Here is a 23,876-nt window from a genome sequence, read left to right as displayed (position 1 = left end):
CTGCAACGGAAACGAGTGGAGGAAGCTCGGGACATATCACTGCCTTCTCAGAATCGTGAGTGCTGCAATGCCTCCTTTGCTATGAGGGAGCTCTCACTTCATCCTGATCCTCTACCCCAGGGCACGTTCAGGTGCTGCAGCACCTTTCTCTTGGCACAAGCACTATCTGCTTCATACTTACAACCACACCTGTACAGAGGGCACGCTTCACAGATGTTGACGTAAAGCCCTATCATACTCATACCTAGGCCTGGTAAGGACGAACACCTTCCTTCCTGCTACTACCCCATTTCTCACACTAGCTGTGTTTGCAGGTGGTGAAGTCTCGCAATTTACTAACAACTGCACAGCATGGATTTCGAGCGCGCCGTCCTGAATTTGATCATCTTGTCACTTCGTCCACCTATGTCATCAACGGTTTTCTGTGGACATCCCATACTATGGCTGTGTTTATCGATTTGCGGAAAGCCTATTACACCCGCTGGAGGACTGGTATCCTCCATACTCTACAAGTGAGGCATCCAGGGCTGCATGTCCCATTTCCTTCAGGAATTTTTAAAAGACTGAGTTTTCAAGGTATATGGGTTCTGACTTGTCGGACACCTTTATCCAGCAGAATGCGTTGCCTCAGTGTTCCATCCTGAGCGTGGTCCTCTTTGCTACCGCCATTAACCCTCTATTGGCCTGTATCCCACTGGGCATCTCTGGCTCCCTTCTCGTTGATGATTTTGCTACCTATCACAATACAGCACGGTCCTGCCTCATTGAACGGCGACCTCAGCGAAATCTCGATCGTCTTCATTCGTGGAGTGTCGACAATGGCTTTCATAACCTCCAGTGACAAAACCGCTAGTGTGAATTTCTGACGGCGCAATTGGTTTTTTCCATCGCCTGCTGCTCTTCTGTTCTTTGAAACTACGAAATTCCTGGGGCTCATGTTCGATAGGAAGCTTTCTTGGTCCTCCCACATGTCTCACCTGGCAACCCACTGTATGTGGTCCCTCAGTGTCCTACGCGTTCTCAGTGGTACTTCCTGGGGAGCAGATCGAGCCACCCTCCTCCATTTGTACCAGTCCATTGTCTGTTCGAAACGAGACTATGGGTGTTTCGTTTACGCATCTACACGTCCATCCTTCTTACGCCGTCTCAACACTAATCACCATCGTGGTATCCATTTGGCCAGTGGCCTGATCGAGAGAGAGTCTGTATGCAGAAGTGGCTGAACTACTGCTGTCCCACCACCGTGACTTTTTCCTTAGCAGTTATGCATTCCGTTTGTCTGCTATGTATGGCCACCCATCCTATGCCTCCTTCAATGACTCTTTTGACCATCAGTATGGGGTACATCTCCCTTTTCTGTTATCTCCTGGAGTTCACTTTTGGTTCTTTCTCTGGCAGCTTAACTTCTCGCTACCTGCAACTTTCCTGGTGGGTATGAATCACCTTGCTTTGTGCGATGACCTGTGTTCACCTTGGCCTTCATTCGTTTCCTAAGGACTCTACTCCAGCCTTGGTCTATTGCCTTCAGTTTCAAGACCTATGCATGGACCTTCGCAGCAATAGCTTTGTGTACATTGATGGCTGTTGGGCTGCCTTTGGTGTCGGGTGTGCCGTCGTCATTGGCACCAACAGACGACGTGTGGGGTGTTCCCTATTCTTTCTCTGCTTTGGTGTTTGAGGTACCTATGTTTCTTTCTCCTCCCTTTGCACTCCTGAAAGCAGGCCCCTGTGTCTGATGCATAACAGGTGACTGTGTAATGCGTAATTGCGAGCCCTGGGTTGACGGGTACGATTTGTATGTACCCCCTGGTACAGGCCATACCCAGGGAGGGGTGATTGCCTGAAGTGTTACATTCCCAAATTGCCAATTGCTCACTCTTTCAGGAGTTCGAGAAGTGTGACCTGAGGTGTGAAAAATCATCTAAAGCAGGTGATCCTCCGTTTGTGGGGGATGGGGGCTCATGGCTCAGTTGGAAGGAGCGTGCGATCGGAGATGCTGGCAGTCATGGGGAATTTTCTTACAGTGAGCCAATCACCTTCACAGACTTAGTCTAAATCCTTTGCTAGGTGTTGAGGCAGTTGTAGCCCCTGCGAAATCCTGCTATCGTTTATGTAACGGCACTTTGCTTTTGAAGACCATTGGCTATATTAAAGTCTTGCAGCTTTCCTCCTCCATGGCTATCCTGTTTTTAGTGTAGGTTAATTCTTACAGAGAAGAAAACAGCAGCCAGCCACAATTAATACTGCTATTTATTTAGCGCTATTTACCTACAAAAATAGCAGTATTAATAGTGGCTGGTTGCTGTTTTTTTCTCTGTAAGAATTAACCTACATTAATTGTACACAGCCACGGTCTCACCATGTCAGTTTTAGACAAAACAGCAGTATTCTGTTTTTGCCGAGGCGACTAAATGCAGAATTCTGCGCATATTATTATCTACACCAGGCTGCTCCATGATCTCACTGAGCAAGATATCCAAATTTATCTCTATGATCAGGGCGTCATTGCAGCCCATTGGGTAATGAGAAGGGCTGATGCAACTTTAGTGTCTGCATGCACTCTTTTCCTCACATTTGATAGAGTAGTACTTCTATCAAAGATCAAAGCCAGTCCAACCGTACATTCGAAATCCTATGAACTCTTACCAGTGTCAACGTTACAACCACATTCCAATGTCATGTCAAAACATGGCCAAATGTGTTGCTTGTGGCAGGGATGCTCATGAGGGCAATTACCTGCCTCCTTCTCCCAGATGTATCGATTGCAGTGGTGACTATGCAGCCTGATCCCACTACTATTCCATGCATCTCGATGAGCAGGCTGTCCAGGAAATCTGGGTGCAGTGAGAAAAAGTGCCTTACCTTTGACATGGCCCCACAGGCGTTAGCTGGGTAGATACCGGGGAAAACATGAGACAATGCCCAAAGGCCAACACCTTGAGGCCGTGGCAGCTGTGGGGAGTACAGGCAGGCACTGTTTTTAAAAGCTTTTTTTTACATCTAAAATTTTACAACTTTATTAACTTGAATTTAAAATAGTAAGTGAACATTCGTTATCATGAACAGCAAGATCCTCAATACAGTTTCTTAATGAAAGTTCCTGAAGAATTATTTAACCAACAATCTCTTGAATAATAAAAGATCAAAGAACAGCTCTCAGGATCAATTTACAACACTTAAAACTCAAAACTCCTTCTTAAAAAAAGGAAAAAAATATAAATTACTAAACGCAAGATTAAATAAAAGATTATAACGCCACATGGCAATACCAAAATTTCCTCGATATCACCTGTGTTCTCTAAAGGCAATAAAATATTGATCACTAAATTTTAATTAAAACAACTTAAATGCAACAAAATCTGATTACTATCTACGTACACCCAAACCCTGTAGCCTTCACTATGTGCAGTGTATCACAAAATATTTTCCTTCCTTTTAAACACTTTTCACCTCCCTAAATGTGATGCATACTACATCCAACGAATTACGCCAAATAATTAAGCATAGATGTTATAATTAAGCAGGTATGTAAATCTTTTCCTTTCGAAATAAATTAAAAAACACAAATCAACTCTTAAGCTCAGTGGTTACATCCGTTAAACAATAATATACAATACAGATCTTTTGATCTCGTCGTGGTTATGCGCTTTTGTGCGCCATGCTATCATTCAGGATCATATGCGGCATGGGAAATATTTTCCACGATACACAAAACGTTAACAAGGCCAACCAGCTTACACAAATTGCATACTGGGAGTATATGTCATTATGGGTGCGGCTCACAAGTCTTAAAAGGGGCGAGGGAGTTGATGCGGTACTACTGAGGACTTTGACTATACCACAGCTCACCAAACTGTTGCAAGACAACAACTGTTGCAAGGCAACCTCAGCAAGGGCAATAAGAAAATATTTTGAGCTTTAAACTCTTGGGAGGGCCACACCAAACCACAGAATGACGTCCCAAGCTAAATTATGAAAATACTATTGGCGATTTCATCATGACAAGTAGAATTGTAAAATACCATAAGAAGTGAACTGCAGTTAACACGTTTCATAAGTGGATCCGCCTTTGATCCAAAACAGTAATCTACTCTAAAGCAGCTAAATAGATGACAATGCCAATATCAATGCTCTCCTCCCAAGCAGCGCTCTAGCTGGAGACTGCAGTACTGAAGCGAGGCTTACACCACTCACAAGTCTGATATACGCAACAGCAACATGCACCATTTTAGAGTTCTTCTTCGGAATCCAATAGCAGACCCAAGAAATCACTTCTCAGCCTTTGAATGACCACACGATGACAGCCATCGGGACAACACCAGCCCTCCACGCTAGGATCTTCGAGCCCGCGGCGTTCCACCCCCAACTGACTGATTCTGCAGGGCCCGCCAACCAAGCGGCCTTGCCCTACAACACCGACGTCACTCCTCAAACACAGTCTAGAGCTAACTCCCAGAAACCCCCTTCTTCCTCGTTCTTTCGTGTCACGGCCCGCGGGATGCCAACTCGCCAAAGATACGCGGTGACCAGAGACTACAATCCGATCGCGATCTTCACATAGCGGCGACTACTGAGAAGCTGAGAAGGCTGGTGATTTAAAAAAAAAATAAAATTAAATAGCTATCCCTACTGGCTGAGCCCCGTCACTCGCATGTTGTTGGTTGGTCGAAAGCCCTGCATTTTACAATCTGGCACTAAAACTACTGTTCTTGCTACTCTTCACTCCATAAAGGACACAGTCATACAAACTTGCGACCTCAAATTCAGCACTACAGCTGTCAAATTGCCAAGTGTCATGGTAGCATCCTCGTCTGCGTCCCCTCTGGCCGTATAACAAGCCTCTGGTGGCGAAATCACTTGCTACACAACTAGTAGAACAGAAGGAATACTCCTGTGAAGACTTTTTATGTCCTTCCAGCCAACAATCATCTGTGTCTTGATCTGCCAACCGCAAAGACTCTAAGAAATCAAAGGCAAACGGTCTTCTCCTCCCTGACTCAGAGAGCCTCTTCAGCAGTGTGATATCCTCACCTGGCCAACCTCCATTTCCCCGTGCACACTGCCAACCGTTTCTCTGCTCTGGAATGCACAGGCCAACCAAGAGAGGCTGCCGACACCTCTTTAGATCCCGTGGAACAGGATCCTCCAGCCTCAGCGCCCTGTAACAGTGAGTCTGAAAGCTGGCACTTGACAGTCATTGAGGTGGCAACCTTTATTTTCATCCCTCCTATCCTTTCCGCATGTAGACTCTCCTCCAGTGGAACGTTTGCAGCACTCTGTCCAACAAGGAGGAATTACAGCTGCTTTCGGAATAGCAGCGTCCTCTTGTTTTCTGCCTCCAGGAAACAAAATTGCGTCCTCATGACCACTTAGACCTTTCGCATTTCTTTGTGGTCTGCTTCGACCTTCCCCCCAAGGATGGCAGTCCATCTAATGGGGGAGTCACATTGCTCGTTCTGGATGACTTTCATTGTCAGACCATCTCACTGAACCCCGAGCTGCAGGCTGTTAGTCTTCATTTTCCTTCTACACTTCACCTTTCTCTTTGTAACGTCAACTTACCTCCATCATTCAGTATCACCAGGGCATACTCGTTCAGTTTTTTGGTCAACCCCATCACCCCTTTTTGCTGCTCAGGGTCTTTAATGCACACCATCCCCTTTGTGGCCCTCCCAGAACCTTTCTGAGAGGTATCCTCATGGCTGACCTCCTCAATCAACTCAACCTCACTTAACACTGGAGCACCCTCGTTCCTTTCAGCCTCCACAGACTGATTCCCATTTGGGGTCCTCATTCTGCACTGCCTAGCCTGCCCATCGTTTCGAGTGGTCCATTTTCTCTCACACATACTCGAGCGACCATTTCCTGTGTGTTATCCAATTGCTGACTTCTATCCCATCTATGTGTAAACCCAATTGCAAGCTTTCTAAGGCCCACTGGAGGCTGTACTCCACCCTGGCGACATTCGACTAACAACATTTCCCCATCTGTAATGACCGGGTAGAGTACCTTGCAGACCTTATCCTTACTGCTGCGGAGTGGTCCATACTTCGCACTTCATCCTTAATGAGTCGTGTCCCAGTTCATTGGTGAACTGAGGAATGATGTGTCGCAATCTGCTTGTGGAGACGTGCTCTCCGCGTTTTACCATTATCCTACGATGACTTACTCTATTCATTGTAAACAGCTGTGTGTGCATTGTTGTCTCATTCTTTGAGATAGAGTAAAAAAAAGCTGGATTTCTTGATGTAGTGCTTGTAAGAATTCGACTCTGTTCCGTCATGTCGCCTAACCTCCGACACCTCTCTGGGACCAAGTTCAAATGCCCAGTTTCTGGGATGAGCGTAGAAGACTATGTCATAGTGGACCCCATTGCTATCTCCATCATCTTAGGCTACTATTTTACAGAGATTTCGAGCTCCACTCACTGTCACCCTGCCTTCCTCCATAGGAAACGAGCTGAGGAAGCTCAGGTGATACCCATCTCCTTTCAGCGGGAGCTAGGTCGTACTCTCAGCTCATCCCGATCTTCCACTCCAGGGCCTGACTGTGGTCACATTCAGATGTTGCCTCACCTTTCTCTTGTGGGAAGCACTTTATCCTTCATACGTACAACTGCATCTGGGCAGAGGGCACGTTTCCCAGATGATAGCGTGAAGCCACTGTCATACAAATATCTAATCCCGGTAAGGACAAACACCTTTCGTCTAGATACCACCCCATTTCTCTCACCAACTGTGTTTGCATCATATGATTCATGCCTGGATGCATGGTGACTTGAAACTTGCAGTTTACCAACCACTTTTCAGTGAGGTTTTGAGTGCACTGTTCTGCAGTTGACCATCTCGTCACTTTGTCACCTCACATCATGAATGGTTTCCTGTGGTAATACCAGACTGTGGCCGTGTTTTGGACTGGAAGAAAGCCTACAAGATCTGGTGAAGGACAGGTATCCTTTGTACACTCTATACATTGGGATTCCAAGGCCTCTTGCCCTGTTTCCTTAGGAAATTTTTAAGGGAAAGAGTGTCAAGATACCTGTGTTCTCTGCCATTTCGGTATTTTATCGAGAAAAACAGGGTGCCTCATGGTTCCATTCTGACTGTTGTTCACTTTACCATAGCCATAAACCCTATTATGGCCTGTATGCCCTTTTCGTTGACAATTTGGCGGTGTATTGCAGTGCTTCACGAACTTGTCTCCTTGAGTGGCGTTTTTTGTGATGTATCGATCGCCTGTAGTCGTGGAACATCGACAGTGACTTTCGCTTTTCCACTGACAAAGCCGTTTGTATGAAGTTCTCACAGCGTAATGGATTTCTTCCGTTGTCTTTGCTTTCTGGTCCTGTAGCTCTTCCGTTTTCTGAAACTACGCAATTTTTGATGGTTGATGCTTCATGGAAAGCTTTCTTGGACGTGCCACATATCTTATTTGGCCACCTGCTGCACCTAGTCCCTCAATGTCGTACGTGATCTGAGTTGTACCGCCTGGAGAACAGATCAGACCACCCTCCTCTGTTTGTACCGATTCCTTGTCTGTTCAAAACTAGACTCTGGCTGTTTCGTTTATCCATCTGCACGTTCATCCATCTTACGCTGTCTAAATACAATCCACAACCGTGGAATCCGTTTGGCCACTGGTACCTTTTACACTTGTCCAACTGAGAAACTCTATGCAGAAGGTGCTGAACTACTGCTGTCATACTTGCATGATGTTTTCCTCAGCAGATACATGTGCCATTTGTCTGCCATGCCTGGCCACCCACCCTATGCCTCATTCTTTGATGACTTGACCACTAGTATGGGGTGAGTCCCTCTTCTCTGCTTCCTCTTGGAGTTCATTTTCAGCTATTGCTCTGGCAGCTTAACTTCATGCTCCATGACACTTTCCCCATGGCTGTGAACCCTTCACCTTCTTGCCTTCGTGTGGCAGCCCCTGTTCACCTTGAACTTCATTCACTTCCTAAGAAAGCTTCTCGAGCTTCGATCTATCGGTGTAAGTTTCTCGACCTTCGCACAGATCTTAGTGGTAACACCTTCGGATACACTGATGGCTCTTGTACTGACGGTGGTGTTGGGTGTGCCTTCATCAGTGTCACCGACGTTTTTCGGTACTGGCTTCTGGAACATTGCTCAATATTTACAGCTGAGCTCTTCGCCTGTATAGGCCATGCATTACATCCGGCGACACAGCCGTTTCAATTGTGTCATCTGCCTTGACTCTCTGTGCCCTTCAAGTTCTCTTTGTGCTGTACAGCATCCATCCCTTAGTTCAACGGATCATGGAAAGCTGTAACTTGGTCTCTCTTGATGGAGCCACTTTGATGTTTATGTGGGTTCCTGGCCACATTGGTCTGACAGGAAACGAGGACACTGACGCTACTGCCAAGGCTGCAGTCTTCGTAGCTCGGTCCGCTAGTTCTTCCATTCCATCTGATGGTATTTGTGTTGCCATCTATCAGCTATTGGTGTTACTTTGGCATAACCGCTGTTCTTCCCTTCATGGGAACAAGCTCTGGGGAGTAAAACTCTCCCAGCAGTTTGGCTGACCTGTCTTGGTTCTCTTCACATGAGGAGATCATATTAGCTAGGTTGCATATTGGGCACTGTCTTTTTAGTCATCACCATTTGTTAAGCAGTAATCACTCACAACTTAATGCTCACTATTATCAACCTTGACAGTTCACCATTTCCTGACCGAATGCCCCATTTTAACTGATTATGTTCTAATGTATGTTTGCCATTTGAGTTACTGGTCTTTTTAGTCAACAATGAACAGGCTATTGACAGCATTTTAATTTTTATCTGACGAAGCAATGCGGTGAAGGACATTTAATCTTTAGTTCGAGACCACTGTTGTCCCTACAGTGTATTTTGTGGAACTATCTGCAAGACGTAGTCCTTGTTTGTAGCTCTCTTTCCTTGCATCAATTGTGCTTAACATGTAGTCACTTTTAACTCCTTTTTTGTGTTCGTGTTCTATGGTTCCCACTTGGGTGGTTATGACCTTATTTGTTTTTTGCACCACAAAAGAAAACAAAATCAAATCAAATCAAATCAGATCAGAGCAGTTGTCCATGAATGGCAAGGGTCCCAATTTATCTTGGTCTGTCACACATTTTTAATCTGGCAGGAAGCTTCAACATGCCTGTAGTTTGGCAGCTCTACGGGATGTAATCATCGATGAGTGACTTCAGTTCAATTTGGCGTTATCAATGCTAGGGGCAGTGTTATATAGTATTAGTGCAATGTTTTGGGAGGAGGGGGATAATGGGGGGGGGGGGGTAAGTGAGAAACTGCTTAACTGATGTGTTCACTATAATATCCATTTCGTATCTGTCTCTAACTATTCTTTCTATGTATTCTTACTCTCAACTCTGACTACCTTTTGGCTCCTGTCTCAGGCTTTTTCACACCTATTAGGTTGAGGTATGCTCTTCATGATCCTCAGAAGTGTGTCCCTCACATTCTGCGGTCTGAGTTACATGCCCTTCCTTAATAATCTTTCCAACCTATTCTTCTTTCTACTTCAGGGGAAAAACTAATAGTTCCCAAAAATAGGATATTTTTGTACTTTTATTTGCAGAAAAAAATCAAGAAATTCTGCATGATTGCCCAGCACATTAGAACACCGTATTTATTCAACATACACAAACATCATCTGCATAAAAGATTAATTTTTACAGCCCACAGACTCTGAAAGAAAGGAAGAGAGAGGGAGAGGAATCGTGTTTAATGGAATGAAACTCACTTTCGTCTTCATGTAATAAAAATAGGAAATATTTGCACTTACCAGCTTGTCACAGATCTGAATGTGAAGACCGTACAAATTTTAAGTTATAGGGCCAGAGATTCTTTAATCAGAAAGAGGGAGGAAAAAGTTCGGGGAAATGCTATTGTGCTTGTGATAGACAAAAATTAGTGCCAGTCTGGGACTTTATTTAAAAACCTGGATCCCCTGCTTGTTGTAATCAGTCAGTGTTAAACTACATTTTGGTTTATCTGATCACACCTCCAGCCTGTCTCAAACATTCACTGCTACTAATGTTCCTTCATACCTCCTACAAACCATGCTACCAGTGATTCCCCCACTGTGTGTGTGGGAATACTCATGGGGGACCATGATCTACCCAGCAATACAGATTTATAACAACCTACCAAATTCAATAAAATGAAATCTACTCATGTAGTGTCAGCAGGGATAAAATCAGAGTATGCAATTACTTGAAATAAGATCGTAACACTCGTTCTGAAATGGAGAACCTACTGTGGAATTAATATCTTGTGAGAAATGGAAAGTTGAACCAAAACCATTCTCTAACCCAGAATGTCTGTTTCTTTTGAGCAATTACCTAAAATATTAGGCTGTGTGAGCATGCCTCCGTACCTAATTCAGACTATCATTGACAGTAATGTTTCCATCTATTAGTTCTGGGCACTATAACCAGAGGTCCTTCCAGACAGTATGTAGGAGGAACACCACTGGAGTGACTGGGTTAGGTGGGTAATCATTTTTGCAACCACAGGGATATATATAGACTGCATTAATTTTATAGAAGTGAAAGAAATGGTGTCAGTGGTAATGAAGATAGAATGATATGAAATTAGATACCTGAAAACTATGCAGAAAGATGAACCTGCAATGTAGTGAATGTCTTAACGAATGATCTTGTGCCAGACTGCAACTTAAAGGTACACATCATGCTTATGACCAGACTCTCTAACTTATAGTTTGTATGAACATATGTCTTGTCACACCTTAAATTTTCATTGTCAGGGGTACTCCTATAGCATGTATAACAACAGCATCACTAGGAGAAAGAATTTCTTTGCATTCCCTTCATTTCAATGAATTTGATCAAATGATATAGTCCCGTACATGTGTCTAATACATAGTTCCTCACCAAATCTATTCCATCTCTATGCGATCTGAAGTTTTCCTGGCGTATTTTCAATTTGAACAGTTCTCGGGTATCCGATCGGGTAGCGTCGTAATTTCTCCACAATATTTCGGCAGACGTGCACGCTGCCATCTTCAGGTGGTTCCTGACGAATGCTGTGCTGTTCCTCTCGGCGCCCTATATATACTAGTCGTTACCCCCTCACCCGTTTCTCTCCCGGTGCCTTCGGTGCGGCCGGCGCGGCGGCTGCTGGAGGTGGTGGGGGAAGCGGCGCCTGGGTCTGAACTGGGGTCTGCAGTCTCCCTGCTGCCGCCGTTGGGGGTGGTGTTCGATCTCTGGGACCGCATCTTTCTCTCCAGGCTGAGTGCGGGGTTCCAAGCCTGACCAAGTTGAAGGTCGCTGTCTTTATTAATTATATCGTCCTGTAGTTGCATTTCGATGGCCTCTTTAGTAACGCAGTCCCAGAAGTAGGATTGATAGAGTATTTTTGTTTTTTCATAGTCCATAGTATGGCCAGTCATTATACAATGGCCAGCCGTGGCTGATTTAGTGGCCTGGCGTAATTCGGTATGTCGCCTGTGTTCGTGGCACCTCTCTTCTACAGTGCGGACTGTCTCCCCAATGTATGATTTTCTGCACTGACAGGGAATTTGATAAACGCCTTGTTTCCGAAGGCCTAGGTCATCTTTCATTGAACCTAGTAGAGTCTAGGATTTTGCAGGGGGTCGGAATACACATTTCACACTGTGTTTTCCCCAGGATTCTACCGGTTTTTCTTGAGGTGGTTCCGGCAAAGGGGTTCACGCCAATGACTTGTGTTCTTCTGTTTCTTCTTCTTGTTCTCTTGGCGCAGTCTGTCGGAGTGCAAGTCTTATTTGCTTTTGGTTTTACCCATTTTTCCGAAACGTTGTCTCGAGGTGCTGCATTTCTGCTGGAAGGCTCTCCTGATCGCAGATCGGTCGTGCCCTGTGAACAAGTGTGCGTAAAACGCCTTCACGCTGGGAGTTGTCGTGGCAACTGAAGGCATTTAGGTGTATGTAGGTTTTCTGTATACACCGTGTCCCAGCTTGCCGTCAGGTTTCCGTTTCACCAGGACGTCAATAAACGGTAGGGCACCATCCTGCTCCACCTCCATCGTGAACTGTATGTTGGGGTGCAGCGAGTTGAGGTGTCCCAGAAATTCATTTAAGCTGTCCCATCCATGTGGCCAAACAACGAACGTGTCATGCACGTAGCGGAAGAAACAAGTTGGCTTTTGTTTTCCTTGTTCTACTGCCTTCTCCTCTTAATTCTCCATAAAAAAGTTGGCTACAACCGGTGAAAGCGGGCATCCCATGGCGACGCCATCTGTCTGTTCATAATAATTTCCGTCGAACAGGAAGTATGTTGAGGTGAGCACGAACTCGAAGAGCCTTGTTAGGTTGTTGTCGAATTTCTTGCGTATCAGATCGATGGAGTCTTTCAGTGGTACCCTAGTGAAGAGGGACACTACGTCGAAGCTCACTAACAAGCCTCTATCCTGGAGCCGAAGTTCTTGTGTACGTTGCACAAAGTGGATGGAACTGTGGATGTGGTTTTCGCATTTTCCCACTAATGGACTAAGGAGACCCGTCACGTGTTAGGCTAGTTCATAGGTTGCTGCTCTTATGTTGCTGTCTATTGGACGCAAAGGTGTCCCCTCCTTGTGGACCTTTGGTAGCCGCTCGTGGTCGAAGTTTCTTGGCAGTTTTTCCATCAAAGGTACTGTGAAGAAGTTCAACGGCTCTTCTTTGAAGGCGACTTGTCGGTTATCCTTCTATCCTTCTGCACGTTGCGTCATCGAGAAGTCCGCAAATTTTTCCCTCTCAAAGAAAGAAAGATTGTTCATAGGCACTAAAAATGGAAAGGCATGCATCCACCAAAGATTCCTTATGTTTGAGATGGTCTTGGCAGAGAGCCTCATTGGGCGAATGCACCACCACCATGTCCCTTACCAGATAGAAGGCATACTGCTAATGACACTAACTACTGGAACAAGAAAAGCTACTCTCCATGGAGAGGCCTTGAAATAGGCAATCCATTCACAGTAGGTCTCTCAGGATAGCTTCTGGTAACTAAAGAACTTGTGATGGGCTGCAGTGATGTGGATTATGGGATTCAAAATATTTGTCGAGGTTACCCTCAGTGGTGGTGTATGAGAGGGCCTGTGGCTCAGCATTGGGATGAAGCTCCTTGAAGAGTTGAAACACCGATGGGCCAGCATTAGCTAACAGAAAGGCATGGTGCTGCATATCATCTGTGATCTTACAGATGCAGAAATGTTATTCAAGCTGGATGTAGTAACTGCTTGCTTTATTCAATTGTATTGCAGAGGCTACATGTGCTTATGAGCATGACTTGGGACAGGGTGAGATTGATAGAAGAGATGAATATAGCGAGGGGGAAGAGGAAATGGACACTGGGGAAGAATGGAATTAGTATGAGGCAGGTGGAAGTCGTATGCAGAGGGCTAGTGGGCAAGTGGAAAAGGGAGAGGGGTAGGTGGAGATGGAAGAGGTGTAGATAGATGTGGTTAGAGGAAGGAGTAGGAAGATGTGGTCAGAGGGAGGGGATAGGAAGATTTTGTGAGAGAGAGGGGATGGAGGATATGGTCAGAGAGAGTGAGTGGAGAAAGATGACATGGTCAGAGAGAGTGAGTGGAGGAAATAGACAAAAGGGGGGGATGAGGAGTTATATAGAAAATGTTGGGAGGAGGAGATAGAGAGAGAGGGGGGAGGAGCCATCTTATGCATGTAGCATTGGCAATTCCAGCATGAGATACATCGATGGGAGAGGGGGTGATGAACTGGGAGAAGGGGTGGAGAAGATGGACAGACAGCTGAGAGAGCTGGGGCTAGGGAAAGAGAGGGGGAGGGGAGATATACTTTGAGTGGTGGAAATGCAGGAAGCAGGTGGAGGGGGTAGAAGGGTTGTGGATAGGCTGAAAAGGGGCAGGATGATATGGACAGAGTGAGGAGAGGAGAATGTGGAAAAAGAGAGGGGGAAGAAAATGTGCTCGGAGAGAGAAACTGAAAGGAGATGAATGAAGTGTAGTGAAGGATGTGGAGAAACAGCTTGGGAAGGATGGGATGGAAATACAGAGCTGGAACGATGAGGTGAGGAGAGAGATAGGAGAGAGGAAGAAGAGGAGATGTCTTCAATACACAGAAGGATCCAGAAAAACTTAGACACTCTTTCATAGTTAATATCTTTGGAACAAAATGACTCATCATAGCAATTTTGCATGGTAGTGTAGTCCATTGCTTTCTCAACAGATTTCGGCGCGCGTTTTCCAGCAGATGACAGTGCAGCAATGAATGATGAAGATTGTCATTTGAGCAATGCAAGGCCATACTGAATTAGTACTGCAAGTACAGAAACATGATGGAGGTACAGAACTGTCACCAACACGTACAACAGTTCATCATATTTAGGATGAATATGAAGCCAACGGTAATGTCCAGGATATGCATTAGGAAAGGTGTGGCCGATTGAAAGCATCAAGGTGTGGCCGATTGAAAGCATCAACAAAATCCAGCTTTCAGCAATGCTGTGTCACATCATTTTACTAGGTGTATTCAAAAATCTATGAAGCAGGGTGCATGTAAAAGTGAGGTAAGCTAATCAAGCGTACAACGATTTCTGAAAGCTGTAAAGTGGAAAGTGTAGACTCCAAGATCGCTGCACATTGTGAACGAAGATGACCTGTATCAAAGGACGGGGTACTGAGAGTGATTTGAAGGCATACTTCGTGAGGATGAATACTTTGCAGGGATGGTTTTCTGGTCTGACGAGGCGCAATTCAAACTGAATGGTACTGTAAACCTCCACAGCTGTGTGCACTGGGATCCTGAAAATCCTCAACTTCAAGTGGACGAACATGTTAGTCTACTGGGTGTTAATGTGTGGTATGGTCTTCCATCATTTGTTTTGTTTGGCCCAGTTCTTCTTTGAAGATATCGTAACTGGTGGGGTGTATCTTCATATGCTGCAAACACATGTTTTATCCGCCATCTGAGAGGTGTTTGGAATGATAGATTTTTACTACAACAAGATGGCGCTCCACCTCACTACAACAGAGATGTCAGAGCCTACCTGGATGAAAATCTTCCTGTATAATGGATAGGTTGAAGAGGAGCTGTTGAGTAGCCACAGAAGTCTCCAAATCCTTCTCCTCTTGACTTATACCTATTGGGGATACTGAAAAACGAAGTTTATCCACAGAAGCCATGTGCACTGAATGAGCTACGAGAAATGATCGAGACATCCTGTGTGGCTATCACATCAGCAAAACTGATAGCTGTAGTTCGGTCAACAGTTCGGCGCCAGTGACGTTCTTCGGCTGCTAATAGGGAATCACTTTGAACACATAAAATAACCTTTCCCCCCAAGGTATTATTGTAACGGTATGTCATTTTGTTCCATTGATATCGGCTATCAAAGAGTGTCACATTTTTCTTGGTCTTACTGTGTATGTCAAATGCATGTCCAAGCAAAGTTGCAGAAAAAGTCTAGTATTACACTCCTGGAAATGGAAAAAAGAACACATTGACACCGGTGTGTCAGACCCACCATACTTGCTCCGGACACTGCGAGAGGGCTGTACAAGCAATGATCACACGCACGGCACAGCGGACACACCAGGAACCGCAGTGTTGGCCGTCGAATGGCGCTAGCTGCCAGCATTTGTGCACCGCCGCCGTCAGTGTCAGCCAGTTTGCCGTGGCATACGGAGCTCCATCGCAGTCTTTAACACTGGTAGCATGCCGCGACAGTGTGGACGTGAACCGTATGTGCAGTTGACGGACTTTGAGCGAGGGCGTATAGCGGGCATGTGGGAGGTCGGGTGGACGTACCGCCGAATTGCTCAGCACGTGGGGCGTGAGGTCTCCACAGTACATCGATGTTGTCGCCAGTGGTCGGCGGAAGGTGCACGTGCCCGTCGACCTGGGACCGGACCGCAGCGACGCACGGATGCACGCCAAGACCGTAGGATCCTACGCAGTGCCGTAGGGGACCGCACCGCCACTTCCCAGCAAATTAGGGACACTGTTGCTCCTGGGGTATCGGCGAGGACCATTCGCAACCGTCTCCATGAAGCTGGGATACGGTCCCGCACACCGTTACGCCGTCTTCCGCTCACGCCCCAACATCGTGCAGCCCGCCTCCAGTGGTGTCACGACAGGCGTGAATGGAGGGACGAATGGAGACGTGTCGTCTTCAGCGATGAGAGTCGCTTCTGCCTTGGTGCCAATGATGGTCGTATGCGTGTTTGGCGCCGTGCAGGTGAGCGCCACAATCAGGACTGCATACGACCGAGGCACACAGGGCCAACACCCGGCATCATGGTGTGGGGAGCGATCTCCTACACTGGCCGTACACCACTGGGGATCGTCGAGGGGACACTGAATAGTGCACGGTACATCCAAACCGTCATCGAACCCATCGTTCTACCATTCCTAGACCGGCAAGGGAACTTGCTGTTCCAACAGGACAATGCACGTCCGCATGTATCCCGTGCCACCCAACGTGCTCTAGAAGGTGTAAGTCAACTACCCTGGCCAGCAAGATCTCCGGATCTGTCCCCCATTGAGCATGTTTGGGACTGGATGAAGCGTTGTCTCACGCGGTCTGCACGTCCAGCACGAACGCTGGTCCAACTGAGGCGCCAGGTGGAAATGGCATGGCAAGCCGTTCCACAGGACTACATCCAGCATCTCTACGATCGTCTCCATGGGAGAATAGCAGCCTGCATTGCTGCGAAAGGTGGATATACACTGTACTAGTGCCGACATTGTGCATGCTCTGTTGCCTGTGTCTATGTGCCTGTGGTTCTGTCAGTGTGATCATGTGATGTATCTGACCCCAGGAATGTGTCAATAAAGTTTCCCCTTCCTGGGACAATGAATTCACGGTGTTCTTATTTCAATTTCCAGGAGTGTATTAATAAATTATTGTTGGGTGTTTCTTACTCTGGTTGCCTTAAATTTCTGATGATAACTAATTTGCATTGAGACAAATGTTGTGTGCCTAGTAAGAAAGATCAATCAGAGCGACTACCTTCTGTGATGATGGATTCTCTTCCTGTCACCTTTACATTTAATGTCAAGTGTACTTCGGTGAACACAACAGAAGTAAACCTTTTTGGTACCCTTCTCTTTATAAATTGCTCAAAAATGGTGTAACTTGCGTGTCCATGAGCACATGTGTGCTTAAATACAAGTGGAGAAGGAATGAAAGACTAAGTTTTCTGAATAACCAAAGTAAATGCACTCTGCCTTCCTCGTTGTACAAGAAGGGTTTCTATGTTTACACAGTGAAAGCTACAGCTTGTTATTAGCATACTGAGAAGGATTCTTGTGAGGAGATACTGCAATTCATTCCATTCACTGAATTCCCACCATCTGGAAGAAGATGTTCACGAGGAGGGTGCGGTGTGCTCGTGCATTATTGCCTTGGAAGATCTGGACAATAGGCTGGAGGGTACTATCGCAGTAGTGCACAGCCCTCCAATTGGTGACGAGCAGCATCCAACCTATGTAGACTGTAGACAGTTCTGGCACAAAACATGACTGATGCACGCCCCCCTCCCCCCACCCTGCCCGATCATCTTATGGGACTGCATGCGTCAGATGTGTGCTGGAACCTGGCCACGTCCACTCCCAACTACCATGGCCATCAGGGCTAGAGAACACACACTGGTCCAGTTTCCGTTCTTGGTGTTCCTTCACCCACATCCTTCACTCACAATACAGTCCAGGGGAGGGTGAGCATGGTTCATGATCTGGTTCTTAATGGATCGCCTGGAGACGACTGCATACTGTCTTGTGTTGACACAGCCTTCACAGATGCCTCCAGAAAGCCAGCGCAAAGCAATTCTGCATTCTCCTCGGTGTAGCTAGGAGCCACAATTTATAGCTAGGAGGCAGCAGATAGGACCGTTATGAGCGCAGGGACCATGATGAGGCAGATGTTCAGTGTTTTGCATCTCATGTTAGTTGTCTAATATTCGAATAATGTCGCTATGTGTATGCCAGTTCGACGATCAGCTTGCCATACTCATAACTCATCTTGACTGTAGAGTGACATTTCACGGACTCAGCTTCTTGATTTGACACACAGTGCACTAACGTCAACTGCACCGAGAATAAGTATTAACTTTGTCCTACAGAACATTGGTGGCTCTACATAGCATTTTTCTGTAGGCAAAAGAGTATCAAGAAAGAGGCTGGTGATCAGCAAAACTCAAACTATACAAACAATGAGAGTAGGATAAAAGTTTTTCTTTTTAAGCATTTTCTATTAGGATCTCTTATCATTGGTTGCTTTTCATCGCGTTTACTTGAACTTGCCCATAAAGAAGCAGCTGCTTCCTTTATAAGTGATCTGCTCTAAAGTGGGCTTTGTGACATAGATATGGACCTTATACAAGCGTTCCCAATTTGCAACAATACTATCTGTTTCACATCCTATTTGAAGTGGTGTCGACTCAGGACAAAATGATCAGCGCGAATTTCTTCACTGATTTGGTGTATTGGTGCAGTCCAGTTGATTCAGGCACATGGGACATGTCCTTGTTAACAGATCTCGAGTGGGGCCAGTGCTGCGGATTGAGAGCGTCTTATTTGAATACAAACAGTGAACTCGTTTTGCAGACTGTTCTGCTCAGAAAGTCAAGCGTCCAGTCTCGAGACCCAGTGAGTTGGTGTCTGGTTCTCATGATGTCATATACACAATCATATTGTTCACGCCCTAAGCGGTAAGATACAGTCCGGCGATATCCCACAGTATGTAGTGGGTACACTGCCTGGGTTGCCAGTTAGCTCTCAACAGGATTTGTGAAGAAGGGTCTTAAGTTACAAGTGTCACATTTGCTGCATTCGTTGCGGCTCTGTCATGTAACGCACGAGATGAAGGCGATGTGTCCAGACACTTGGAGAAAATCCTGTGTCTCCACTGAACAGGACTTCATGTTACAACCATACCATGTACAGCATTACTTTATAGTCGGTAGAGCCAACATGAGGTATCATAGCCATAATTTTGTTTGTTCTTGGGGTAACAGACTTACTGTGTGCGAAAAATGTCTTTTTTCTTGGAGTGTGATCGCTCATCTCTGGATAAAACCGCTCTATGTATGCTACACTGAGAAGACAACAGTCATGGGATACCTGCCTACATCACATCGGATCTCCTTTTGTCCAGCATAAAGCAGTTAGTGAAAGTCTCCAGCAGAAATACTGAACCATTCTACCTCTACAGCCATCCGTAATTGTGAAAGTGTTGTTGATGCAGAATTTTGTGCACCAACTGATCTCTTGATTATGTCTTATAAATGTTCTATGGCATTCATGTCGGGTGATCTGGGTGGCCAAATCTTTATCTTGAATTATCCAGAATTTTGTTCGAACCAATTGCGAACAACTGTGGCCATTGATTGACATGGTGCAATGTTATCGATAAAAATACCATCGTTGAAAGGCTGCAAGTGGTCTCCAAGTACCACAACATACCATTCAATTATCGGTTCACTTGGACCAGTGGAACGAGTCCATTCCGTGTAAACACAGCCCACATGGTTATGGCGCCACCACCAGTTTGAACAGCGCCTTGTTGACAACGAGGGTCCATGGCTTCGTGGAATCTCCACCACACTCGAATGCTGTCATCAGCTCTTACCAACTGCAATCGGAGCTCACATGGTCAGACCCCGGTTTTCCAGTCGTTTAGGGTGCAACCAAAATGTCCATGAGCCTTGGAAAGGTGCGACAGGGGACGTGATGCTGTTAGCAAAGGCGCTCGTGTCGGCTGTCTGCTGCCGTAGCCCATCAGTGCGAAATTTCGCTGCCGTATCCTAACGGATATGTCCCACATTGATTTCGGCAGTTATTTCAAACAGTGTTGCTTGTCTGTTAGCACCGACAGCTATGAAAACGCCGCTGCTCTCGGTCATTAAGTGCAGGTCGTCGGCAACTGCGTTGTACGTGGTGGGGGGAAATGATTGAATCTTGGCATCCTCGGCATGCTCTTGACACTGTCGATCTCGCAGTACTGAATTCTTTAACGATTTCCGAAATACCATGGCCAATGCGTCCAGCTCCAACTACGAGTCCCTGTTCAGACACCGTTAATTCACGTCGTACCTCCTAAATCACACAGGAAACGTTTTGACATGAATCACTTGAGTACAAATGACTACGTCGCCAGTGCACTGCCCATTTATACCTTGTGTACGCCGTACTACCGCCATCTGTGTACGTGCATATCACAGTCCCTTGAGTTTTGTCACCTCAGTGCTCGACTGTTTAAAGGCAGTAAAGATTTTTCGATGCCGCTTCTACTTATCCTTGTTCAGCTGTAGCGTGAAATTTTAGTTGAAAGCTGCCAGAATTGCTTAATTCTTCTGCACTCTTCAGTGTTTCATTATCAGTTAGCTGCTACGATTCAGGCTTCTACCTTTAATTTAATCTTAAGCCCTATCAATAGATCTTTGTCGATCTTTGCAAAACTTAACCCTAGAATTTTTCGTCTTCAGTTTCGTTCAACACTTCAACATAAAAGTTAAACAAATCTGCTGACATAAAAAAACCATGTAGCCATTCGCATGCCGATCACAGGGCGAACTGATTTGATGTAACACTATTTTTAGTTATTATCAGTGTTGGGGATGTAGGTTAATCTTAAGCACACTCGATATTTTACTGAATGAGAAACGAATCTAAAGTTAAAATGAGAACGTCAAAGCTAATTACTATAGCAGCTTTGGCCATACACCACGACTAATAAGTTAGTGGGAACAGTCATCTTGTGTTCTGTATGTTTCCAGGGCTTTTGTAATTTGAAGATGTGGACAGGGAATTTTACCTGACAGTTTGCATCACGGGATGATAGCAGGTTGGATGTATCATCTTTTAGTAAAAGAAACTGAAGTGTTGTATCAGACGCCTGCCTATGAAGACCGTTTCAATAACGATGCTAGAAAATTAATTTGGAATCTGATGTCGTTACACGCACCTGTAAAGCATTAAAAGGTTGTAAGTAAAGAAAAGGCCTTGATGCAAACTGAAAGGCTCACAAGGTGTAGTTAGGGATTACATCTTGTGACATAACACATAACAGGTTTTGATTAGAGCTCAGTAGCCCACACAGGTTGTAGTAAATATAAACTTGTGTTCTGTCACTGTATGCTTCTTTGACAAGATATTAACTGCAGTTCCAAAAAAGTATATGGTTGTGTCGAAAAAACTGCAGTTGCTTCCATACCTCGATAGATAAAAAAGTTTATGGTATTAATTGCATGACACAGTGTGTGTCTGGTCCACATCAGCATTTGCAAGAAAATGCCATTTTCGTATCTAGTAAAGGACATGAAATACGACGTATGTTATGACTATAGGTCATCCAAGTCGCATGTAGAATTGAATGTACCATGTTATCCTCCCATATATATACAAACCAATATGTCGAGAATGGAAATATCTTTTTGTCTTCAACATAACACTATTTCAATATGTTATCTAAATATGATATTGAGCAATGTATGGCCTGAAATGGAACAAAGTCTACACAATGCATGTTTACCATTGTAAACTCTTAAGATTTCGTGTATTGTGTATTGACTTTGATGCATAACAATAACTATGATGAACAGCGAAAAGAAGTCCAATTTACTACCGCTCCAAGGTGTCAGTTTGGGATGTGAGAAAATCTATATGTTTACGAAATAGTTTCCTCAAAATCAGATGAAATATTTCAGTGTGTCCAGCACGTCCGTTCTAGCGCTTTACAGACAATTCGTATGTATATGTATATGTGCTGGTGGAGGTCATCTCGTGTCACACTCTGTGCTTGTGACTGGTTGCTCGAATATTCAGAGAAGCAGGCAGCAGCGGAAAAGTTTGACGCCGCCAGACAGCGACGCGACGCCTGATGCAAACTGCCACTGGGGTGTCTCCATGGCAACCTTGCTGCTCCCATTAAGTTTTCTGAACAGAATTCTCCTTTGGGAAATGGTCGTCAAACATGGCGTGAAACTGTTTGACGACCACGAAATACACTAAAAAAACGCGAGGCGCCCTGCTGCAGAGGGAGACTCTGTGAAGCACCTGTTGCTTGCTGCTGCTAACATTTCCGCGCACAATAATCTAGCGGGATCTGACGCTAACACAGCTGATGCCCAGAAACGATTCGATTAACGATTTCGTAATGTCGGTCACCGCTGTGAGGTCTGTCACTGATTGAAACTACAAGAACAACAACAGAGTGCCAAGACGGACCCGAGGGATCCATTTATTTACTGTTGTGCACGCGAACACAGTCTGTAGTCGTCGCGCAGAATCTGCCTGTTGACTCACGGCCTCCGCGCGCCCACGCTGCTGCGGACGCAGGCGCGACAACGGCGGCTGGGCCTCCGCCTCTAGCGCCGCAGCTCCCAACTGCTGCCGGAGGCGGACGAGGAGCTGCTGGGGGCAGCGGCGGCGGCGGTGCGGGCGGCGAACCGGCCTCGAAGACCCGCACGTAGCTTCCGCCTGCGGTAGCGCCGCCGCGGCCTCCACCTGGTGCGTGGAGCGTCGCCGCTGCTGGAGGATGAACTACGGGGGGCGGTGGCGGGCCGGCCACGACGACGCTGACGTCGCTTCCCCTTCCGGTGAGGCACCTCCGAAGCGCTGCGGGCTGCGGGTGCGGGGGCGAGCGGAGGGGCCGCCGTCTCCTGCGAGACGAGGACAACGTTTTGTGAAGTCACTACAGCTGATGAGGCATTGAGGCAAATGGAAATGTGTGGTAAATTTCTGATCTAGGTGGGCAAAGCTGTTGTTAAACTGCTTCACTGATGGTGAAGTGGTATTCGTGCAGGTTTTTTCAAATTTGTTGACTGTTTTAATACACAATTATTAGGCTCTTTAAGAGGTCAGTGACGCTAGCTTCTTAATTCTGGACGTAGACTACCAACATGACGAAACCATTCAAAAAGAAAAAGAAAACCGAGTATGTCTTATTCTCATTATCACTGACGGGATTTCGTGGCAGATTTCACACAACGCTTCAGTGTCAATAACTCTGAATAAATCCGTTTAAATGTGAGGAAAATGTAGCCTACCTTGTTGACATGTTTCAAATAACAGGGAAATGTTGTTAAACATTGTGGTATCAGACAGTCTCGGTGGCATAGTGATCTTTAGTGGGCAGCAGAAGTGTTAAACTCAGAAGAGCGTTCCTGGAGCCACTCAAGTGCAATTATGATCGTGTGGGGTGACGCATTGTCCTGCTGGATTTGCCCAAGTCCGTCGGAGTGCACAATAGACATGAATAGATGCAGAGAAATGTAGTTAGTGGATGTACGTAATGTTTTTGGTTACGTGGGGGGTTGGGGCGACTGAAGAAATGAATGCCTTCACCACTGTAATCTGCTGTCGGCAAAAGCTACCTAGAATATATGGCTAACAGTTAAGACTGAAGTATACAGAGTTAGTAACACTCACCCCTATTGACTGCATTAGCTCCTCTTCCATCATCCTGCAGTACATTTCGAAACACTCCTGCAGAAACAGCTCACGTTCCTGTAGACGAAGGACTGTATCAGCTACAGATTAACCAACATCTAACTCCACTTCTAGATTTAATGTTAATAGGTTTTATGCCATCATTATGGGCTCTGTACGGATTGCAACTAGCACATGCGCCGTAAGAATCTGCGACTATCAGTTACAACACAAGTCCAGAGATGTAGTGATACTCACGTCTTGTGACTGTATAGACAGCTCATCTGCCAGTCCGCTGTAGACTGCGTAGAACTCCTGCAGAAACGTCTGCCACTCCTGTAAAGAAAAGGGTTTATTAGCTACATCGTAGCCGACACCTGACTCTGAATGTAGATTTAACACAGGAAAATTTTCTTAAAACTGGACTATGTCGTTATTAAGAACACGTGTTTGCATCTTAATCTCAATTTTCCTTGAGA

General features: G+C 45.7%; 1 protein-coding gene across 1 annotated transcript in view; it reads right to left on the bottom strand.

Moving 5' to 3' along the window:
* The window catches only part of LOC124803456, a 128,496-nt gene extending 105,470 nt beyond the window's left edge, over window positions 1-23,026 (bottom strand). Inside the window, exons 1-3 of the mRNA XM_047264645.1 lie at window positions 23,016-23,026; window positions 22,421-22,628; window positions 22,273-22,377 (exon numbers count right to left, since the gene is read on the bottom strand). Coding sequence (XP_047120601.1) covers window positions 22,273-22,377; window positions 22,421-22,628; window positions 23,016-23,026 — 324 coding nt within the window. The remainder of the gene's footprint in view (window positions 1-22,272; window positions 22,378-22,420; window positions 22,629-23,015) is intronic.
* Between the last annotated feature and the right edge of the window lie 850 nt (window positions 23,027-23,876).

Source organism: Schistocerca piceifrons, chromosome 6 (assembly GCF_021461385.2).
Source record: "Schistocerca piceifrons isolate TAMUIC-IGC-003096 chromosome 6, iqSchPice1.1, whole genome shotgun sequence".
In the NCBI taxonomy this organism is placed as follows: Eukaryota; Metazoa; Arthropoda; class Insecta; order Orthoptera; family Acrididae; genus Schistocerca; species Schistocerca piceifrons.
The sequence above is the reverse complement of the archived record's forward strand: the minus strand, read 5'-3'. Positions and strand labels throughout refer to the sequence as shown.